The 23,275-nt window shown below is 51.1% G+C and overlaps 1 protein-coding gene across 1 annotated transcript in view; it reads left to right on the top strand.

Annotated features, from left to right (window-relative positions):
• Positions 1-23,275, top strand: part of Cog7 (component of oligomeric golgi complex 7) — a gene marked incomplete in the record, with an annotated part of 64,064 nt that overhangs the window by 31,789 nt on the left and 9,000 nt on the right. Inside the window, 7 exon segments of the mRNA XM_013504805.1 lie at positions 962-1,089; positions 1,971-2,125; positions 6,907-7,023; positions 8,043-8,108; positions 14,993-15,179; positions 17,030-17,170; positions 21,979-22,062. Of these exon segments, the coding sequence (XP_013360259.1) occupies positions 962-1,089; positions 1,971-2,125; positions 6,907-7,023; positions 8,043-8,108; positions 14,993-15,179; positions 17,030-17,170; positions 21,979-22,062 (878 nt within the window).

Here is a 23,275-nt window from a genome sequence, read left to right as displayed (position 1 = left end):
TCTTTGGGGTAACTCTTACGTTGATTTCTTTGGGGTACTCTTACATTGATTTCTTTGGGGTAACTCTTACGTTGATTGCTTTGGGGTAACTCTTATGTTGATTGCTTTGGGGTAACTTTTACGTTGATTTCTTTGGGGTAACTCTTACGTTGATTGCTTTGGGGTAACTCTTACGTTATTGCTTTGGGGTAACTCTTATGTTGATTTCTTTGGGGTAACTCTTACACTGATCTCTTTGGGGTAACTCTTACGTTGATTGCTTTGGGGTAACTCTTACATTGATTGCTTTGGGAAACTCTTACATTGATTGCTTTGGGGTAACTCTTACATTGATTGCTTTGGGGTAACTCTTACTTTGATTGCTTTGGGAAACTCTTACATTGATTGCTTTGGGGTAACTCTTACTTTGATTGCTTTGGGGTAACTCTTACTTTGATTGCTTTGGGGTAACTCTTACGTTGATTTCTTTGGGGTAACTCTTACACTGGGTTGCTGTGCTGTGGAATAGGGGCATTTACATTTTGGGTGCTGACATGTTTTGAGTTTGTATGTAATCGAACAGAAATTTTTGGAGGCCCAACATATGGGCAGTCTTGTTTTTTAAAGTCTGAGGAATACTTGAATGGAAAATCTCTGTCCTGGGAGCCTTTTCTCTGTAGCACTTCTTCAGCCTGACCCCGGGAAGAGTGTTCATTTGAAGGGATTCTTCACTGTGATGGGATGTGGGGTTAAACAGGGTGTTGACTATAACAGTACTTTCAGCTAACAAGGCTCAAAGCCTGAGTTTATTCAAAGGTTTACTGCAGTGATGGTGGAAGAAGCTTCCATGAATGATAAAGGCAGATTAAGCAAATGTAGTTGCCCCTGGAAAATTCTGGTGGAGTTCCTCATGCCTGTTGCTTTCCGGCAATCAATGGCAGATTCTTTGCTCACTACCGTTTTACGTTTCTGGTTCCCGCAGGTGAGCACAATGTGGTGAAAGTTGTGGAACTGGTGGATGCTGTGTATGGTCCCTACAAGCCCTACCAGCTGAAGTACGGTGACATGGAGGAGAGAAATCTGCTCATCCAGCTCAGCGCCGTGCCGTTGGTAACACTGCCCCTGCCCATGTAGGAAGCCTTCTGCGTGCCAGGCCCTTGGCCAAGTCTGGCAGGGGCTTGCTTGGGCGCTAGGATCAAGTACCAGGAAAAAGGAGGGAGAGGACTGTAAATGCTTCATGGGGTCTTGCAGTCCAAATGTAAAATGAAAATCCCCCACAAAAATCTAGCAGAACGAGAGCCTTCAGCTTAGGTGCACTAAACTGCCTATTTCTTTGATTCAGTAATTTCTTATTCGGTGATGTTTTGTTTAAGAAAGTTACGGAAATAGGTGCAGGAACGTAGCTTCCATGGACCAGGCTGTGTAGGCACCAGGAGGCCATTTCTGTTTCAAGTAGTATTTTGTTTTCAGGTCATTAAAGCTTTCTAGCATGAAGTGAGTTGACGCGTAAGAGTTGATCTTGCTGGTTAAGACCTGCTGCCCCTTACCACTTTCTCGTCTCCTAGGGAGGCACCTGGAGAGTCTGTTCTACCCCAGCTCCATTCTCGTCCCTGAAAGAAGCCTTTTCTTTCCACTACATTCTTGAGAGGGAATGATACGGGGATGTGAATCCTACCTCAAGAGCCAGAGGGCAGAGTACCATCTTACTAATCGCGGGAAAAGAGGAAAGAAGTGAGAAGTGTGAGGGTGAACTAGACTTTGGTCCTTCTCTTCCGCCAGGAGTTAGTTTCCAAGGTGTCACTGACGGTGTAGAGCGTCCTCCCTCAGCTCAGGCTCTAGAAGAACTGCTCCGGCTGGGGACAGTGTTTCTGATGTCCCTGTTTCGTGGTTTTACCACAGATGAGAGGACTGGGAGGGCTCCCCATCTTCATGTTGTCGCCGGGGGTTCTGGAGTCTGATGTGGCTCTTGCTTGTGTGCCTCTGCTGCCCAGGAGCACGGGGAAGTGATCGACTGTGTGCAGGAGCTGAGCCACTCCGTGAGCAAGCTCTTTGGCCTGGCGTCTGCAGCTGTGGACAGATGTGCCAGATTCACCAGCGGCCTGGGGACGTGCGGCCTGCTGACAGCCCTGAAGTCTGTCTTTGCCAAGTGAGCCTGGGGGCGTCGGGAAGGGCCAGCCCCATTGCAGGCCGTCTGTCCCATGACAGTGCGTGCCCTGTTCCTGCGTGGGAACCCCGAGAAGCACACCGGGGCCAGAGGGTGCTCCTCAGACGCCCGTGCCGCGCCGTTGCGGAGGGGCGCGTTTGGAGCAGCCAGCGCGTCTGCCCTCTGGGCAGCGGCTCCGTGCCGTGGTGAGCTCACAGGGACGGGTGCTGTGTAGGAAGCGTTGGTTAGAGCTATGCGTACGCACATGGCTAGATCTGAAAAACGCGGTCAAGCGGGGAAAAGCACATTGCAGTATCAGATACTATGTAGAAAGAATGTGCAAAAGCTACAGTACATTTGCTATAGCAGAGTTCAGCCAACTTTTTCTGCACACCTTTTCTGCTCGAGGCTGGATGGAACTTTAGACTCCATGGGCCCTGTGGTATCTATTGTAATAGAGACCTCTATAGCACAGAAATAGCCGTAGACGGTGTGTGAATCAACGGGTGTGATTATTTTTCAATAAAACGAAAAAACTAGGAATGCTGACTCTATTGTAGGTCTTTTTTTTTCATGCTTTAAAATGAATAGTTGTGGACAAACTATAGCTCATAGGTTACATCTGGCCTGCCATCTATTTTTACTTTTTCATTTTTTTCCCTGGTACTGGGGAGTAAACCCAGGGCCTTCACACAGAGCTACATCCCCAGCCTTTTTTTAAGACAAGATCTCACTAAGTTGCTATGTTGCCCAGGCAGGTTGAGCTCAAACTTGGGATACTCTTGTAGCCTCCCAGAGTTTTGGGATTACAAGTGTGTACCATCATGTCTGTCTGCCGTCTGTTTTTGTAAATAAAGTTTCATTTGAACACAGCCATCCTCATTCCCTTAGCTGTGTCCTTTGACTCCCTTCTAATCATGAAAGGAGCACAGACTTGAACTTCAAAAATTTTTACTATCTGGACTTTTAACAGAAAAAAAAATTGTTGAACCCTTGGTTAGGCAGTACACTTATAACAGTAGTTCTCTTTAGAGAGATGAAGGAGGACTGGAATGGTAGTCATAGGGACGCTGTCTTGTCTTTTCTTTCTTTCTTTCTTTCTTTTTTGGCAGTCCTGGGGACTGAACCCAGGGACTGGTGCATGCTAGGCAAGTGCCTACCACTGAGCTGCACCTCCAGCTCCTTTCTTGGTTATTTTTTATTTTTTAAATCAATAAGCATGCATTTGTATTTTTTTGTTATTAAAATATGAATTAAAAACCAATGTAAACATCATGCTAAGTAAAAGAAAGACCATATGTTGTATCATTCCATCTATAAGTGTGCAGGGCTGGCACATCTACAGATGGGGGGAGGAAAGCCTCGTGTTTGCCTGGCGGCGGGGGAGTTTAGAGGAGGACGGTGACTGTTAAAGAATGTAGGTTTCTTCTTGGGATGATGAAAATGTTCTGGTTACGATGATGGTTATACAATTCTGGGAATACTCTAAAAACTCCTGAGAAACATTCTTTTATTTATTTTTTTGTTTGTTTGTTTTTTGTTTTTGGCTTGTTTCCGGTACCGGGAATCGAACTCATGACTTTGCGCTTGCCAGGCAGGTGCTGTGCCGCTGAGCTAAATCTCCAGCGCCGAGAAACATTCTTTTAAAGAGATGCATTGTGTAGTGTGTGAATTGCAGTGTACCGCAATAAAGGCATTAGGGAAGGACTTAGCCGTGTGGTTCAGTAGTAGAATGTGTTCTTAGCATGCGTGAGGACCTGGGTTCAATCCCCAGAGCCAAATGCATGCATGCGTACATACATACATACAGTTACAGAGAGGAAAGAAAAAGAAAAGAAAGTTAAAATACATTTTGTCAGAAAGAGGACAGCAGTGTAAGGCTGGCTTCTCTGGCCGGCATAACTGAGGTGCGAGGGCCTCAGGAGATTGTGTGCTCCAGTTTCTGGCTTACAGACAAGTACATTCTTATGCTCTCCAAGGGGCCTCCCTCTGGGAGTTTGTTCCACAGTGGAGCTGCCGGGTCTCAAGAACTCCCTTTTATTGAACTAATGCTGTTTTGCTGTGGGAGGTTTAGGGAGCGCTTGTCATTCCAGGAGTAGCAGCTTCCGCCTGCAGCTTGTGAGGGCTGCTGGGCCCAGAGCTCTGCGGCACCGCTGTGGCTCCCACCTGGGGAGCTGGGAGGGAGCCGCACTAAGGCTGGGGTCTGAGCAGTGAGCTCAGGTGTGTCTCTGTGGGAGGACAAGCGTCAGCAGCAAGCCGGCTCAAATCGTTTCACCTCTTTCTCTGCCATCAACATTTTTTAAAATAAAAGCCATTTTTTTCTTGAGATCTAGACATTTTATTATAAAATAGCAGAAGTAATGCTTTTAGAAATAATCCCCCTATGTGAAAAAGACATCCGCTTTCAATCTTCTTGAAAGGAACGAGTTTTGAACATCTTGCTAATTGTAGTTCTGCTAGTTCTGTAAACTCGTAGGAAGATTTCTGTCTGTCTACCAGCTGTATGCCTCACAGCTCTCCACTAGGAAAGGTGAGCTCTGGAACTTCCTTTTTTTAATTTCAGTACAGGGATCGAACCCAGGGCCTTTGGCTGAACTACATCCTCAGGCCTTTTTACTTTATCTTTTTTATTGTGCATCTCACTAACTCTCAGTTGCTCAGGCTGGGCTTGAGCTCATGGCCCTCTTGCCTCTGCCTCAGAGCTCTGCAATTACAGGCAGCCCTGGCTTTGAGCATCCTTAGGGCTGTCCCTGTCTCTGTCTGCCATCTCTCAGAGCCCTTGTTAGTTCTTGTGTCCACTATTCTGATTACTTTGTTTACAAGTAATACAGATCCACACTAAAAATTCAAATATATTAGGGTCTGTGGAGGAGTCAGGTCATCCTCTCTTGAAGGGGTGATTTGGAAGTCAGCAAAACAGCTCATGTTTATAAAATCAGCCGGGGAAGGTAAGCTGAGCGGGTGGGAGATTGCTCGGTGCTGAGCAGGGCTTGGCCAGAGGCTGGGGTGGGGAGGGTGGAGCAGACTGGCCTGAGTGGAGCCGGGGGAGACGCAGCCGACGGGGTGCTTGCAGTCAGAGGGTTGCGCAGCGGTGCACGTGAAGGCTCCGGAGTTGGAGCGGTCTGGGGTCGGGCTGGCGCTGGCCTCATTCGTCAGGGCCTTGGGCAGGTCGCCGCTCCCTGAGTCACTGGTGCTAATGTCCTTTACCTGGGGGCTGTGAACATTAAGTGAAGCATGTGATGAAGTCTCTAGCACAGCGACCCTCATGCGGTAGATGCTTGGAAACCAGACAGAGGACAGAACGGCGTGATAAGAGCTGCACTTTTATCTGCGATTTCATGATGAACCCCTTTTGAATTCCGGGCTGGAGGGTCATGAAACACCCCTGCCCTCTTCCCAGCGAGCTCTGTGCTGGGAGCCCCTGCGGGGCCTGGGGTCGCTGGGTGCGTATTGGTCTTACGCACACTTCCTGCCCTGCCCGGTTGCGGACGCAGTTGTTCAGCCTCGCACGGTTAAAGCCAAGTCGTGCTCCTTACCATTGCCTCGCCAGCCTGTCCTTAGGCCTCCCCACCTCCCCCAGACAGCGGACTCCCGGGGACGCTGTCGCCTGTCTCCTGCAGCAGGGAGGGTGCTGCCGGGGTTTGCTTGTGTGGCTTTCTGCGGCAAAGCCTTTGCAAAGGGTGCAGCTCCTGGAGTGGCCTGAGGAAGTCTCTCCCGTTTGGCCCTTTGAGTGGTCTTTCTTTCCACTACACACACTTTTTAGGCCCTGGGTCATCATGTTCTGCTTTCCGCATTTGGAGCTTTGGGTATAGGAAGCGAGAGAAATAAAGCTCGTTACACTCCCAGATCTTGCAGGTTTCTCAGCTTTCGGAGGACACGATGCCTCCTCCGTCTCCCTCATCACACCCTCCCAAGGACGTGCACTGATTGTTCATGTTCTGAGGAGTTTTCGGTTAGGCAGTTTTATTATCCCCAACAACTTATGCAGTCATACAAAAGACATCATTAAGTCCATTTTAAAAACGTGGCTGAGACCAGAGGCGGTGAAGCCCTTGCCCAGGGCTACGTGGCAAGTCTGTCGTCCACTTGGGGTGATTTCCTTCACGTGCTGGTTCCTGGGGATACAGCAGTAAGCTACGGTGGCACAGGCCTTGTTCCCGCAGAGCTACTAGTCCCCAGTAGCAACACACCTTAAACACACACACACCCCCAGTAAGCTGCTTACTCGGGGGCCGGTGAGCCGGGGGGAAATCTGTGCGGACAGCAGGAGCAGGTAGCCGTCTGCGTGAGGCTCTCCTGGTGTGCTCTTGTGCTAATAGTGTTGTGCCCTTCTGTCTGTGAGCTGTAGTTCAAGTACCCTGGCTGAAATTCAGAGTACCCTGGTATCAGTCAGCTGCCTTTCGGTGTCCCAGGCCTCAATCTGTTATTAACAGTGGGGCCATGTATTTTTAAAAAATCCTTCAAACCTGCTTCCAAAGAAACGCGCTTGTTGGGATAAGGGGGTGATTTACCTGAATCATGTCTCACCCGGTCATTGCAGTTGTCTTCCTGGCTGTCCCTTTCTGCTTTGTCTTGAGCAGCTCTTCCAGCTACCCTGCAGGTGACTGAGACGGTCTTGCCTCATAAAGAGACCTTTCTTTGGTCAGAGATTTGTACACAGTCTCACCCCATGGCCGGAAGGACATTCTCAAAGTCACCGGTGATTTGTCTAAAGCTGTGAATTCCAGGTGTCTTTAGAATAGAGTTTATATGACACTCCTGTCGTGTTTTCCCTTTCTCCCTAGGTATGTGTCTGATTTCACCAATGCTCTCCAGTCAGTACGAAAGAAATGCAAACTGGATGATATTCCTCCCAACGCCCTTTTCCAAGAAGACTGGACGGCTTTTCAGAACTCCATCAGGTAATGTGGGGCTTGCAGGTTAACCCTGGAGCGCCTCGTGTTGTAAGCACAGTGGAAAGATAATAGATGTGTTTACAAGGCAGTCATTTTTCTCCTTCACTGCTTTTTAAAAAAGCTAATCCTCTAGACTCTAAAAACAAACCACTAAACAAAAAGCCAGATCCACCATCAATAAGAGTGAAACACCAAAACAGCCCTGTGCTCATAAAATGTTTCAGAGCGGTCGGTGCTAAGCACACGCTCCGTCGTCTGTAGTGATTTGGCACGGCAGGCAGTATTCTGCACAAGCACGTGTGTTGTTTCTGAGTGAGTGGAATATTTTACTTTCTCATAAACCTTTCTTATGATGGAATGCCTAGATACCCTGGTGATGACAGGCATTTTTAAAGAAAGTTAAAAGTTAACTAGGCTTAAGATATTTTTAATCCTTGGATTTGTCCTGACATTATGAGCTTGGTGTTGAAGGACTCGGTAGCTGGAGTTTGACTCCTGGCATAAAACTACTTGAAAATGAAAGAATTATTAAGTGTAGATGTGATGCATCATTGAGGCTTTTTCCTGAGAAACAAATGGATTAGTCTTCTGCCTTTCATGTGACCGGAGGGACAGATAGAATTCTAGTATCAAAACAGTTTTTTATGCCTCACAAATAGGCATCTAGCAGATATTAAATAGTAAATGTTGATTTTAAAATTTAGATACAAAGTATTTCCAACCCATTTTCTCAAAGATAAAACTCACTATTTTGGAAATGTAAAATTATTTGAGGTGGTGATAGATACACTTACGATTCATAGCGGCGATGCTAGTGACGTGGAAGATACTGGGAGGGATCTTGTCCACTAATTAGTAATTGGTAAAACATTTCAGCTGGGCCAACAAATGGTCAGCCACTTTCCCAGAGCCCAGCACTACCAAAAGGAGCAAATAGTTAGCATTTTTATGAATGAGACAATGTTTGCCCTGTAAATGTTGACATTCCCGGTACTTGAACTTGAAGTGCATTTCGTTTTGTTCAGGATAATAGCCACCTGTGGGGAGCTCCTGAGGCAGTGTGGAGACTTTGAACAGCAGCTCGCAAACAGGTAGGAGTCGGTGTCCGTGTCCTCCAGCCCCCTGGCTCTTGGTTGGGAGGAACACAGTCAGGTACACACGATAGCAGCGGCAGCAGGTGGCCAAATCTGCAAGGGCTCAAGGACTGCCTGTACCTGGAGACAGGGTGTCATTACTGTCACCATTAAACGTTTATTGAGTCTCTGGAAAGGGCACGGCCTGTCCTGTTTGGTAGTGGTCACGTGGTTTTGGTTTGCTGCGGAGGTCTCAGCCAAAAGGAGGAAACAGGACACGTTGTTCCAAAATGCTGAGCGGGCTGAGCCCCTGCTGACTGTCCTAAACCGGTCACTGAGCTCTGAGTCCACGTCCCCGCAGAAGTGGTGTTACAGTCGCACCCGTCCCACGGCACGGGGATTAACCCAGACCGCCTGCCTGGTCCCGCGGCAGAGCTCCGTGCCGCTGAGCGGTGCGTGTCAGGGAGGAGTTTCGGCACTGCTCTAGGAAAAGTTCGTTCTATCCCCTTTCTTTCCTCTGATACTGCGAGGGCTTTTGTGCTGCCTTGACTTGGCCCCGCTTAGATAGTCTTTCCCCTCAGAGGCTGCTCCTCCCAGATAACTTCTTTTAGCTAAGTCCTTCATTCCGTTAGTACAGCTGTCTCTGTCCCTTAGGGACTGAGCTAGCAGTGGTCTTTCGTTGTTGTGTACTGGGGCTTGAACCCAGAGCTTTAGCATTGAGTTACATCCCAGTCTTTTAAAAATTTTTTTACTTAAAAATTTTGAGCCAGGACAAAGGCAAGGCACAGGGGGCATCACAACCCCTGACTTGAAATTATCCTCTGCATCTAATGTGATAAAAATAGCATGGTACTGGCAAAAAAGAAAAAAAAAAGGTAAAAGACTGGAAAATCAGTGGAACAGTTTAGAAGATGTAGAAACAGCTGCAGACACACTCACCCACCTCATCTTTGACAGAAGGGCCAAACACGTTCACCGGAAGAAAGACAGCCTCTTTAATAAATGGTGTTGGAAAAACTGGCTTTCCACATGCCAAGACTAAAACTAGACCCATGTCTATCACCATGCGCTAAAGTCTAAATGAATCAGACATCTAAACATTAAAACAGAAACAGTAAATTTCCTGGAAGATAGAGTAGGTATTACTCTTGAGGACATTGGTATAGGCAAAGATTTCATGAACAAAACCCAGTTTCACAGGAACTAGTACAAAGAATCAACAACTGGGATCTCATCTTACTAAAAAGCTTTTGCACGGCAAGAGAAACCACCCACAGAGTAAAGAGGCAACCCACAGTGTAGGAAAATATGTTTGCCAGCTGTTCCTCCAAGGACTAATATCTAGAATATATAAAGACCTCAAAAAATTAGGACCCCCCCAGATTTAAAAACGTAATCCAAAGTGGGCATCTGAAATGAATAGACACTTCTCATATGAAGAAGCAGAAATAACAAGTAAATATATGAAAAAATGTTCAACATCATTGGTCACTTAGAGATGCTAATTAAAACAACACTAAGATTCCATCTCGCTGCAGAAAGAATGGCTACCATCAAGAAGTCAACAGTAACAAATGCTGGGGGCTGTGGGGAAAAGGAACCCTTCTCCACTGCTGGTGGGAGTGTAGACTGGTGCAGCCACTGTGGAAACCAGTGTGGAGATTCCTCAAAAAACTAAAGTTAGAGGTTCCATCTGACCCAGCTATTCCCCTTCTGGGTATCTTCCTGGTAGAATTAAAAGCATCGTTCTACTGTGATATATGCATACCCATGTTTATAGCAACACGGTTTGTAATAGCTAAATATTGGAAACAACCCAATAGCCCATCAACCGAGGAATGGATAAAGAAGATACGGGTTTTTTATACAATGGAATACTGCTCTGTTGTAAACAAGGGTAAGCTTGAGACATTTCTAGCTAAATGGAGGCCCCTTCAGACCATCCTCTCAAGTGGAATAAATCAAACACACGTTTAAATACTACATTATTTCTCTGCTGTGAGAAACTGAAAGTGTAAGAAGAACCAAAATGTATAGTAGATATTGTGAGACCGGAAGAAAATGTTCAAATGGGGAACAAGGGAGTGGGGGAGGGGAAAGAAGGAAGGGACAAGAAGAAAAAATAGAAGGAAAACTTCGTAAAGAAGGAGAGGAAGGAGAGTTGAAGGGAGGGGTGTTGAAGGGAGGGGAGGGGAGTGAGAAAAAAAGAAGCAAGATGTGTCATGTACAGGTACAAGTTCCCTATGATGAATGTTATTATGTGTATCTAAAATGTACCAATAAAATAAAAAAAATTTAAGTGCACCAATAAAGTTCAATACAAAATTTTTGAGCCAAGTTGCTAAATAGCCCAGGTTGAGCTCAAACTTAGATCTTCTTGCTTCAGGCTCCCATGGAGCTGGAATTACATGGAGTGTGCTGGCATGCCCAGTTTGTTGTTGTTTTTGTTTTTTTGAGACAGGGTCTCACTGTGTAGTTCAGGCTGTCCTTAAATACGTGGTGATCCTCCTGCCTCAGCCTCCCAAGTGCTGGGATTACAGGCGTGCACTGCCGTGCCCAGCTTGCCACCGTGCCCAGTTTGGCAGTGGTTCTTTAACCTTTTTCTTTGATGATTCTTTGTCCTAAAGTATTCTCCAAAGGGTGGAATTGTTTTAGTCCCAGTGAAATGAAAGCTGAGGCTCCGTGGGTACAGGATGGGAGGGAGGACGTGCTGCTGAGGAAGGGGACCGGCTCAGAGTCTGCGCTTTCTGTGGACTGTTCTCGTCGCAGCTGTGTGCCTGCCTGCATTCTTGAACCCAGGGTCTGTCTTTCAGATCCAAGATATTTCGTTACCTTTGTGGACAGAGTCTTGCAGCACAAGACAGTAGGAGCAGCTGTCACTTTTCATAACTCCCGAAAGGCCCAGCACAGAAATGAGTGACTCCCTGGGGTGACTAAAACCAAAGCAGCACAGGCACACAGTGGGTTGTGTGAAGAATGTGAACGGGGTAGTGGCACTGCCACTCGCGCGCATGCGCGCGCACATACACACACACACACACACACACACACACACACACGCACGCACGTGCACAGTGAGAAGAACCCGCTGGCGGGGCAGGTCTGGGTTAGTCACGGGGCTCTTGGGAAGAGGTACAACTGTAGCACTCGCATAGTTAAAAGAAAGCTGTGTAGCATGTTATTTTCATAATCACAGTGGTTGCTCATTTAAAAGTCAAAATAATTCACAAGTATTCAAAATAAACCCTGAAAATCCTTCTCCCCCAGGAATAATATTGTCACCAGTCTCCTCACTTCCCACTTTTTAAATTTATTTACTAATTAGATTGACTCCAGACCCTTTGCACTGAACCACTGTGCCCTACCCACCCCCCTTTATTTTAAAATAGTCTTGCTTAGTTGCTGAGTTGCCCAGGCTGGGATTGAACTTGGGTTTCTCCTGCCTCGGGCTCCCAAAGTGCTGAGATTACAGGGATGCACCGCCCCCCATAACACTTACTGAGCTCTAACATGGAGGACGTTACGTGAACTGACTCCTTAATCCTCCATTTTTGTAGATAAAGGGATGCTGAGGCATCAGCTGTGGTGCAGGGAATTTCTTCTAAGTTAAAAAATCGTTTGCAGGGATAACTGTCTGAGGCGCTGGTTTGAAGCTTGGTACAACCTCAGGTGTCCGGGTCCGTAAGTGTGCTGTTTATCAGACATCTGTTCTCATCAAGAAATGCAGATTTTCCTTAATTTTTTTTGTTACCTTCCAAAGGGTAAGCACAGATCTGGTTAGGAAGGCGAGTGGGGCCGTCGTGGGTGAAGAAGGAGCCTCTAACTGCTTTTTACAGTCCAGAGAGAAGGCCGGGCCCTGCTTTGGCAGACAGGAGCAGCCTGAGTGTATCCCAGACAGCCCCTGAAGCGGCGATGTCATCCCGGAGGCACTGTGTCTGGAGCGGGACAGCCGCCATCCGTGTCCCCATCCGGGAGGCTGCGTAGCATGTGTGGCGGCCGCGGCCGCGGCCACCGTAGAGCTTATCTCCCCGTCAGTGTCACCTGTGGAGCCCACACTCCCGGGACCAGTCCCCACTGGCAGCTGCTTCGGATGCCGCAGTGCTTTAGTGATAAGACTGGCGCTGGGCACCGGGTCCCTAAGACCGCGCCCGTGCGGGAGGGGATCGTTGTGTGATGTGTGGGCTGAGTGAAGCAGGGCTGGGTTGGGTCATCTGAGATGTGGCTGGGCGCCTTGGGCGAGTTCCGGGGAGGCTGCCAGGCTCCCCTGCGCTCCGTGGTGCCCGGCTCTTAACTTCGGAACACTGGTATGAGCAGTCACTGACTTAGGATGGCTCTGCTGATAGCTTTTGAGCTTGGTGATGGTACAAAAGGGGTGCACATTCAGGAGAAACCATGCTTTGAATTTGGAATTTTTTATCTTTCCTAGGCGAGTGATTTCTGGGGCGCAGTCCTCTCTCAGACGCTGAGCCACAGCTCCCAGTCAGCCTCTGCAAACTCGAGGGCCAGAACCCCCAGTGATCTGCAGTGCGCTGCGTTGCTGAGCTGGGATGTCCAGTAGGCTGGGTGTATCAGAGGCATTTTGGACATAGTGATGTAAAAGTCTTCATCATTAGAAGTCAAGGAGCATCTTTTACCGGGAGAAGGTCTGGGTAGGACGGTTCAGATAGACAGATTGAGGAATCCAGTATAGTGTACAAGTCCCAAGGCTGAGGACTGGGTAATAACTTGTCTTTAAAGGGAAACAAGTTGAGGACACAGGTGGATGGAAACATGCCACCTCGGGACGCCCCACCCGCATTCTCCTGGCGCAGTGGTTAGCACGGTGGCACGTGCTGAGCTCCTCCACTAATCTCAGAGCTTTGCGAGGGCGAGGACTGTGCTTCCCCATGTGATAGCCTCATCCTGACTTAGAGCCTTTTCCTGTAATAAGAAAGCATTTCTTGAAAAGAAATCAAGTGCTCCGTGAGGTTTAGTTCATAATACTGGTCAATACCTGTCATAAGAGATCAGATACTAGTGACCAGGTCACTAGTGATGTCTGAATGAAAAGGGTGCTAGGAAAAGATGCCATTAGTTTTTTGCGGTTGGAGTTGTATTTATTCTGACATTTTAAATTGCAGCGTCTGCTGTTCAGAACACTGCCGACATAGCTAGCTCTCTTCAGCTTGGAGGGCAAGGTGATGCAGGGCGGGGGGGCGCGGGTCAAGCTGCCTGAGATGAAGCACCTATTGCAGTAGCCCCAAAGGAGAGCTGACTCCTCAGAGACCGTGGTTAGGTTCGCCTGACTTTCTGGTCACTCGGCCCAGGGTCACTGGTCATTCAGTAACTTTCACTGAGTGTCTGCTGTGTGCCAGGCACCATGCTGGGTGCCAGGAGCTGAAGGACGCAGAATGCTCTGTTTTGTGCCCATGATCTGGTGGGGGTGAAACGAGACAGCACGTGCTGTGTGCGTAGCAGAGGCAGGGGCTGATGGGAGCTAGGGACCGAGCGCCCAATCCAGGCACTGGGGAAGGTGTGGTGGACAGGGATGCTTAGGGACCAGTCCTGAAGGAGAAGCAGTTTCCCCAGGTGCACAGAGAGGGGGCCACGTTGGTGGAGAGTGCCCGTGAGCGGGTTGTGCCAGTGTGGAAGGCCCTGGGTGGGGGTGAGGCTGGTGGCAGTTGGAGGGGTAGGGCATGCTTGTCAGCACATTTGGGGGCTCCAGGGATGGGGCACCTGCGTGCCTCACCGAGGTTTTAGTGTTATCCTGGGTACCAGGTGTCTTTGGTGGAATCAGACTTGTCTTTTGAAAAGGTCACTCTTCTAACACTTCGGAGGACTGGTGAATGAGTGTGGAAGGGTGAGGGACAGGAGGCCCCGGAGGACTTCCTACAACACGGAGAGAACCTGGTGGCGGGGACGGTCCATAGTCTGACAGGCAGAAGCAGCAGGAAGCGTAAGCAGTGGGCAGAACTGAGACGAGCTGCGCGGCAGAGGTGGGGAGCTGCCCGTGCCGGCAGTGGTTTTGGAGGGAGTCCGTGTCCCTGGGGTCCGTTCACAAGTGCAGGCGTTCCTTTGAAAGAGGGAGCACTGCTGGGAAACGGCTGCGCCCAAAGCAGTTTGGCTCCTAAGAAATTCGGAAAGGAGGCGTCGGGGAGTGAGTCGCACCTGGGCTTGTTGTGATGCCTCGCTCTTCTGTGACCCCGGGCATGTGGGAACGTGGAGAGCGAAGGGTGAAAGGGAGCTCGGGGAGGAGAGTGGAGGGCTTTCCACACAGCATGGGCGTGGTCATCGCTTCTCCTGAAGGTGGAGACTCGGCGACCCAAGCAGGTAGCAGGGATGAGCAGGGACCCTCCGCGAGGCGTTGGTCTTTCTGGAAGCCCAGCTGCTTTCGCTGGAGCTCTCCGCACCCGTGACGCAGCAGTAAACTTCGCAGTGCTGCTGGACAGCAGCACCGGGCAGCCCATCACGTAGGGTAGGTGCAGCCGTGGGGAAGGGTGTGCCAGCCTCGCTGTTCCCCAGGGACCAGCTAGACGCTGCCGAGCCCAGCGTCTTTGTAACTGTGGTGCCGGTGGCTCCCCTGGCATCTGACGGTTCCACACGGTGATGCTGGTGTGGCCAGAAAGTCTAACAGACCGTGCACAGGGCTCCGGATGGTGGTAGGGGAGCTGCCCCTGGGTGTGCTGGCTGCCCTGTCAGTGAGGCGGCAGCTTCTGAGGCAGAGCGTTAGACAACGAAGACGCCTGCTCTCACTGGGCACTGGGGCCCAGCTCCTCCTGGATGACCGAAGGTACCGCCATTGCCAGCCGGCCTCACGAGGCCGTCCTGTGCGCTAGTAAGCGCTAGTAAGGAGAAATGTGACTGCTTCAGGAGGAAGCTTCCTGCGAACAGCTCGGGGCGTCACAGTTACCCTTTCCTTGCAGGATTTTGTCCACAGCTGGGAAGTACCTGTCTGACTCCTACAGCCCTCGCAGCCTGGCAGGCTTTCAGGAGAGCATCTTGACAGACAAGAAGAGCACTGCCAGGAACCCGTGGCAGGAATACAACTACCTGCAGAAAGATAACCCTGCTGAATATGCCGGCTTAATGGAAATACTTTATACCCTCAAGGTATGAGACCAGCCAGGTGGCATTCTTGCAGACACCAGCTTTTTCTTTGTCACTCGCCCTCTCCAGGTTCCAAGTCTGCTGGCTCTGTGTGGGCCCTCGGCTACGGTGTGCCCTGCTGCCACTTCTCTCATTTACGTTGGGATTTTAAGGAACTAACAATCTATAAACCCATTGCGGTGTCGCTGGAAGCCTTGGGTAGATGGGTTTTTATTCTGGTAAAGCCAGGTTGGAGAACGTGGCTTTTAGACCTGTGGTCAGAAGGCCTTGCTGCACTTCAGTCTACCATTAAATTTGCCCATAGGGTGGGTGAACGGGCAGCCCTTGGCCTCTGTGCAGCAAGAATCGCTTTACTGAGTGGCAGACAGGGGACCAAATAGATACTGGCCGCAGGCAGGCCGACCCCATAAAAGGGGAGAGGTCACCCCTTCCCTGGTGGAGGGTGGAGAGGCACCAGCACCTGCTGTGATGCAGCTCCCCCATAGGAGACGTGCAGACTTGCGGGTAATTGTCTCCTCCTGTTCTGTTCTTTAAAGTCTGTTTTTTGCCTGTAAAGGTGCGTTTGACTTTGAACTTTGGGACCTCCAAGGTCCAGGCACAGAGAACTTCACAGTGAATGGGATGAGTCACACAGCTCCCTGGGAATGGCCCCCAGGGTTGTAAGCAGGCCGCAGGCGTCTGTTCCAGAAGCTTCCCCTGCTCCCTAGTTTGGTTCCGCGCTCACTGTGTTGGGGGAGGCGTTGCTGTTCCCACAGCAGCAAAGGCAGTCTAGTTCTGACCAGCCTGGAGCTCTGGTGGTGAACGGTGCTGAGAGCTTGGACGTATCTGAGGCTCCAGGTTGCCCTCTCAGGGTCTCCCCGCTCTGCCTCTTGGCCTTCCAGATGGCTGCATTTGATCACCACAGGCATTTCTTGAAGCAATTCTGTGAGCTCATTCATCCATGCTTCTGAGATTAAGTTAAAGCAGCTCTGTTAATCTTTATTGCTAATCTGATTTATGTCTGTTGTAATCAGTTCATTTATTATAGGAAAACTAAGGTTACATTTTCCATCTCTGTATTTTCTCAGGCTGTTTGCAGTTCCTTGGGACTTACACAGACTCTACATACTCTGGCTTGTAGCCGAGTACAGTTGACCTGACCTCCCTGGGAGTCAGGGCTGTGTCCATTATTCTTGTTGTTGTTGTTGTTGTTGTTTTTAATCTTTTTTGAGACAGGGTCTCGCCATGCGGTTCAGGCTGGCCTTGAGCTCACTTTGTAGCCTAGGCTGGTCTGGAACTCACAACGACCCTCCTGCCTCAGCCTCCCGAGTGCTGGGATTACAGGCCTGTGCCACCACGCCCAGCCCATTATTCTTGTTTTTAATGGGAAGCTCCTGATCTTTTTTTTCCCTCCTCATCTGTCCCTGAGGAATAGTCACAGTAACATCTTCCTAACCTGCCAACGCATGTGCTCATATTAGCCCAGATGCATCAGAATCACCCAGGAAACTGAATGAAAAATACAGATTCTTGGAGCTGTAGCTCGGTGGCAGTGTTGCCTAGCATGTGTGAGGCCTTGGGTTGGCTCCTCAGTATGGTTTTTTTGTTTTTTTTAAAAAAAGGTGTCTGTGTGTGTGTATGTGCATGCGTGCACATGTGTGTGTGTATGTTCCAGGGCTCTGTGATTCAGCGTTCTTGGATGTGAATCTGCCATTCGGCTGGATTCTCGGAGGCCTGGTGCACGGCCTGGTTGTGCACGCGCTGTTACATAGAATCCCCTTCACTGTTCACCTCGGTGAATTTCCCGCACGTTTGACCTGTGACACTTGGCGGGCTCAGGCCCTCACAGCTTGCCTTTGCGTTTTCTTTCTCAGGAGAAAGGGTCCAGTAACCACAGCCTGCTGGCTGCTTCCCGGGCCGCCCTGACTCGCTTGAACCAGCAGGCTCACCAGCTGGCTTTCGACTCCGTCTTCCTGCGCATCAAACAGCAGCTGCTGCTTGTTTCCAAGATGGACGTGAGTTTCCCGCTGAGCTGCAGTGGTCTTTCCCCGGCCCCGGCCCACATATGCTCAGGCCTCTCGAAGCGTACCCTTAACCGTCCCTGCCCGGCAAACTTCAGGCGGGTCCTGCTTACTGTCCAGGCGACGGAGTCACTGTGTCCTTTCCGGTCATAGCTTAGCGCGAATCTCCTGCTACTTGCGGTTACGTGGGCGCCTCGTTTCCGGTCGTGTCCCGGCGTCGTTAGTGCCGCTTGGTTCCGTTCTGCACTGGGAGAGCGGAGCCGGCCCTCTCGGGGCGTCGGGCCCGTGCTGCTGGCAGGTCAGGCTGGTTGGAGCAGCGCGCTGTCTTTTGAGGTCGAGTTGCTTTCGGGCCACGGGAGACGTTCCTGGGGAGTTGGTCCTGGAGCTTTGTTCAGCACAGCACCACGTAGGGTTTGGGTCTGTTTTTGAGGGGGGTTTGGAGGGTTTGGCTACTTCCCTTCCTCACTGCCTTTCTGTGTCGCTGTTTTGGGGTCTCCTCACATCCTTCCCTTGTGTGCTCTGCTCTTTTCTGTCTGTCCTGACACTTCTTTGAGGCGCTGCCTAGCAGTCCTGTGTTCTCCACTTGCTCTGTGCTCCCAGTCCCTTTACTTTTCTTTCGGATTGCCGAGTGGAACAGCTCTGTTGGTTGCGTTATCAGCTCCTCAGGTCCACTGGGATCCCACTCTTTGGGAAGGATCCAGTGGTGGATCTTTAATCCCCAAGAGATCCTTTTCAGAAACAGCAAGACTTACATGGCATAATCATCAAGGCTCTGCTTGTCTGCTGCCTTCTAGAAAGTGCACCAGCCCAGGAGTCCAGGCCACTGTGTGATTTTGGCTAAATCTCATTCTCTCCCTGGGCCTCAGAGTCTCCATCTGTAAAATGACTCAGTTTCCTGCAGAAGTTTGAGGTTCTTTCTAACCCTGAAATTTTGTGATCTTGACCCTGTGAAATGCCAGGCGGTGGACTCCAACCAGATCTTGCGTTTCTAGCATGGAGGGGAGGGAAAGACTGGAGGAGAGCTGCAGCGGGGCTGACGTGAGGACCGAGTGCTCAGTTCTTGGGCACAGCCCAAGACATGGGTGTGTCTTGTTCTAAGACACATGGGTGCCTGCCGGACGGCAAGGTGGAAACTGTTCCCTCTTCGGTGATCTCTGCTTCCATGTCTTTATCACGACAGTGCAGTACCTCTCATCGTGTAAGCTGATGACGATTAAATGAGGTTTGGTGTGATAGAATTTAGTACAGCACCAGCCACAGAGTGGGTGCTGAGTAAGTCGTAGTTTCCTCCCTTGCTCAGATATTCTGGAAAGTATAAAGAAAAAGTGCAACAAATCTTTTCAGAATTTCACCATCTAGAAGTAATCAGGGTAAACATTTGGGGTTCAGTAACCCGACTTCATGCCTACTCAGACACCTTGAAAGCTGATAGATCCATAGGAAGAAAGGGAGTTATATTACATGTTACTTTTAAAAAAGCAAACTGTACAATATAAATTTTTGAACTAGGAAAGAGAAACGAAATGAAAGCAACGGAATTGTTGGGCTGGAAATCACTGTGTCTTTATCACAAAAGAAACAGAAGATCTCTTCAGATTAAGGGAAAAAGATTCTAGAATCACTGCTTTTTATGAGTCACGTTTCCATGTTAGACAGTTATCAGTATCAGTTCACTTGTTTTGAGAGATGAGGAGATTTGCATTCCGTGTATCTGTCATCTCTCCTCCCCTACCTCCAGGTTCATTGACTCCTATTGTTTTTATTTTGTTAAAGCTTAACAAACCGACCTCTAGTTCTGAAACCTTAATTTTCCCAGGTACTTGGCCTCGTGCTGCATTTAAGCAGGGTTAGTGCTTTCTGCCTGGCCTTTACCGCTACTTCCGCGTTCCAGAGCGCACGAGCAAGGTCCGCCTGGGTTGCGGGGGTCTTACTTTCACTGCCAGGCTTTCCCATAACCCTGCCGGCCGCCGGGAACACCCGTGGCCAGCTTTGAAGACCAGAGGGAGTCCCCTAGGCGCCAGCCCACACCACACAATACAAAGGCAAACACTTGGGTCCTGGGGATTTGGAAATGAAACCCTGGCCAGTAGATGCTTGTTTTCCAACATTTGCTGGTGAACTGTATTGTCCTTTTATGTTGTGAGACTGTAAACCAACACTGTATTCAATTTCAGAATAAATCACTGACATTTACCCATTTCACCTGGTGACAGATGGACAGGAAAGCCCACTTGAAAGAGATTTACAGTAAGCCTCGTGCAGTTAAAAAGAAGCCACATCATCTCCCCATTGTCCTCTCCAAGTGCACTTTTCTTGCCTGCGTTTAAGCCTCTCCTTAATCCAGGGCACTGTCTGGCCTTTTTCTGGGTTCTTTTCCGCCCTGCTCTTTCCCAGGCTCCCGGGCCTGAGCGCCTGCTGATGCCGGCTCCCGCCTCTCTGCAAAGCCCTCGCAGATCTGCAGCCCACAGCGCTTATCTCCGGGGTGGGTAGCGGTGACCTGGTCTCTGCCGCCTGCATCAGCCCTGGCTCCTGTCCTTCCACATGGCGTCACACCCGGTCCCACGGGGCCATCGCTCTTCCCCACGCTCTGGGCCTCTGCCTGTCACTGTCTCCCCTTCCTGGCTGCACCCCCGCCTGCCGGGGAACCCACCGGGCCGTTACTGTCTCCCTTTCTGTGTGTCTGCCATCTCTTTTCACGGCCAGTGCCCGGTTCCAGTTCTCAACACCCTGAGCTGTTGCTGAGCTCTTCTTCTCCCTCAGCAGAGCGGTGCGCTGCAGGCGTCTTCACAAAGCCGCGCTCTGATGTGGCTTCTCCCAGCCGGGCTCTCCCCGCCGGGCCAGTCGTGTAGTCTCTTTTTCAGACTTCTCACTACCGGAATTGTCACACATCCTAAAGGAAAGAGAGTGTAAGGAATCCATGTACTTCCATCGCTCCCTCCCACAATAGTCAGCTCCTGGCCCACCTGCTGCGTGTATACTGCTCCTCTGATGTAGAAGGACTCTAACCGTGCGCACAGTACCATAACCACCCCTTAAAAAAAGAGAGAAGAAATAGCCTCTTACTGTCATCCATAGTGCTCAGATTTCCAGTTGTCTTATCAGCGTCATAGTTTAAATGTTTGAGTCAGGATCTTGGCTGCGCACAGTGAGACTGACTGAGGTGTCTTCTGTGTGTCTTTGAGCTAAAGGTTTCCCTTCGTCTGCCCTCCCTGTCTCTGTCTCTCAGCGTCTCTTCCGCTGACGGACACACCTTTCCCTCACTGGATGTTCGAAACTGTCCGCCTCCTCCGTTTCTGCCTCTGCGTCCCCCCTGCCTCGGGGGGGCCCAGTCCTCGTCTAGTCCCCCTGAGCTCTGGCTCCCTGAGGTGTGTAAAACCTTGCGTCCGCTGCTGAGGTCTGTCTGCGGAAGCCTGTGTGCAGAGGGAGGAGGGAGGGAATGACCAGCTAGGAGACGTGGAGCCGAGCCAGGCAGGAGCGTCCCGGGATCTTGCTTCCCCAAGTAGCTTCGGGAACAAGGAGCGAGTCGGGCATTTCTTTGTATCTTTCTCAGCAAAGCGTAGCCGCAGACACGATGCAGCGTAGGTACTGGGTAAGTGCAGATACTTGGGGCGTTCCTTCTCGGTGAATCGGGAGTGAAGTGGAAAAAAGCACGAGACACTTGGAAGTGAAAGAGGAACCTCAAGCAAGAACAAGGAGTCCAGGACACTAAGGTGGCAGGGCAGGAGTGGGGGGGAAAGATCTCGTGCCCAGAGAAGAAAAGGGGACGGAGTCATGTTGGCACTGTGGGGAGAGACAGGCGTAGCCTGGGCGGCAGCCGGGGACAAGTGTGGTCGTTGCATTCCTGGAATGTGGCTTAAAGGCTCAAGCAAGCAGAGCTTGCATCAGGCGGCTGTGAGAGCAGCTCCAGGGGGGCCCCGGGGGTCACTCCCAGGGCCCAGCCGGAAAGGGCCTTGTTTTCCAGGCTGGCCGGAGGGCAGCTCAGGTTGGAGCGGGGAAGCCGGCCTGGAGTTGTAAGCACACACGTCTGGGTGATTTCCCTACTTACAGCGTCGTGGGAAGCTCACACAGCAGCACCGGAGACATTTCCACCTCAAGTGCCAAGAGCTGTGTGCCGGTGCTGAGGCCCTCCCGGGCAGAGGCACAGAGCGCACGGAGGGAGCTGCTGGCGCCCGCTTCCCCGCCTTGTCCCTCTGAGTCCAGTCACTTAAGAAATAGAGCCGCAAAATGGATCGAAATGAAAGCGGTAGCTTTAGCCTGAGGCAGAGTAGTGCTGGTTCCCCAGGTTGGTGGTCCTGCCCCAGAGGGGCTTCCTGAGCCCCTCCAAGGGAAGGGTTTCCACGATGACTTGGAGCAGTGTAAGGTGTCCTGTCCCCTTAGCCAGGGTCAGGAGAGCTGCCCGCACCAAGTAGCTTTTTCCGTGGTGACTGGTGACCCTCACCGTGCAGAGAAACTCAGACCGGAGGGTGCCGGACCCTCTTTCCACGTTCTCAGTGAGGTAAGCAAGAGGGGTCGGCGCCCGTCCAGGGAGTCGCTGGGCTGAGCAGGCGTCCCGCTCGGTGGGTCTGCGGGAATTCAGACACAGACACACACAGGCAGACAGACAGGCAGACTGCCTTCTCTGAGGTGGGCTTCACGGAGCCTCGGCGAGGAGCAGCGCCTGCGCTGCGGAGTGCTGGTAGTTGCCGAGGTCAGCTCTGACTACAGACTGTCCGGTGGCGAAGACCAGTCTTCGCGTCCTTCCTCATGGCACCTTCCAGGGCTGCCGGCCGCTGCAGCGCTGACGCCTTCTCCTTCCTTCCTAGAGCTGGAACACAGCCGGCATCGGAGAGACCCTGACGGAAGAGCTGCCTGCCTTCAGCCTCACCCCGCTTGAGTACATCAGCAACGTAAGCGCTCTGGGAGCCTCTCCAGGGTGGGCCTTACCGTTGGGACCTCGCCTTGGCTTTTCATCCCGGCCCCCAGGGAAGGTGGCCATCACCCCCTCGGCACTGGCCAGACCTTTGTTTTTGAATGGGCCACACTCAGATCTCAGCGGAGGCAAGTGCAGCAGAGCTACGTAGTAATTTCCGACCCTGAGAGGTTCTCACCCTGCCCTGTCCCCCCGGCTGTGAGGCTGGCCGGTCCCCCAGGGCATCAGAGCTGGGACTCCCATAGGGAGTTGGGCTGTGGGAATCAAGAAGCAGGCAGCCAGGTTTCCCCATGACCCCTCACAAGAGCAGCGGGTGTGTGTCAAGGTGAGCGACGTTTAGTGAGCACCGCTGTGTGCCGGGCTGCGTGCGGAGTGCTTTCCTGCTTAACCTCACAGCAGCAACACAGATCTCGGAGAAATGGTTGGGACAGTGGCTTCTATCGAACGAGAGCAGAGCAGCCCGGCAGGGAAGCAGGGGCACCTGGCCCTTTCCCTCCCGTTCACCCTGGGCACTGACGGCCGCCCAGGTGACCACACGTGGCCTTGCCTTCCACTCCTCGTGCCGTCCACTCCGGCTCAGTTGCTCTGAAGTGCTGGCGTGTGCCAGAAGGACTGGAGAAGGGACATGCCCAGCAGCGTGCTCTCAGCATGGTGGGAACTGTGGGTTCCCGCGTTATTTCTCCTGGATGCTCGTACCTGAGAATCCTCCCCTTGTCTGAGCTCTGGCTCTGTTGTAATGGATGCAGAGAAACTTAGCGGGTAAACACGGTAGCGTCTGGCGTGTGCAGCAGCCCACTGGCGAGCCGCAGGACATGGCATCCTGGGCCGTTCCTCTGGAACATTGTGGGTGTAACGGCCGACACCTCCCTCTGTTCTGTGAGGCACGGCCTGCTCTCCTGGACCCATGAACTGGTAGGAGATGGGCTGGTTTTATAACCAGTGGGAATGATACATTTTTAGAATCAGAGCTCTACGTGTCAGTCTCAGTAGATTCAGAAAAGTGATGTTGCTGGAAGGGACTTGAGAGTGATTTTCAGGTGAAGAAACTGAGGCCCTGAGGAGTAAGCAGGGCTAGGGTGAGTCTCCGGGTCCGGGCCCTTTCCGGGCCGCAGTGAGCTCCTGAGTCCTAGATGTGGCTCTCCCGGGCTGACGGCTGGGCTCAGGAAAGGAGCCTGTGTCAGCTTGCACTG

This window comes from Chinchilla lanigera, unplaced genomic scaffold (genome assembly GCF_000276665.1).
Source record: "Chinchilla lanigera isolate Chin_1 unplaced genomic scaffold, ChiLan1.0 scaffold00092, whole genome shotgun sequence".
Lineage (NCBI taxonomy): Eukaryota > Metazoa > Chordata > Mammalia > Rodentia > Chinchillidae > Chinchilla > Chinchilla lanigera.
This window is presented reverse-complemented; position numbering and strand designations above follow the sequence as displayed.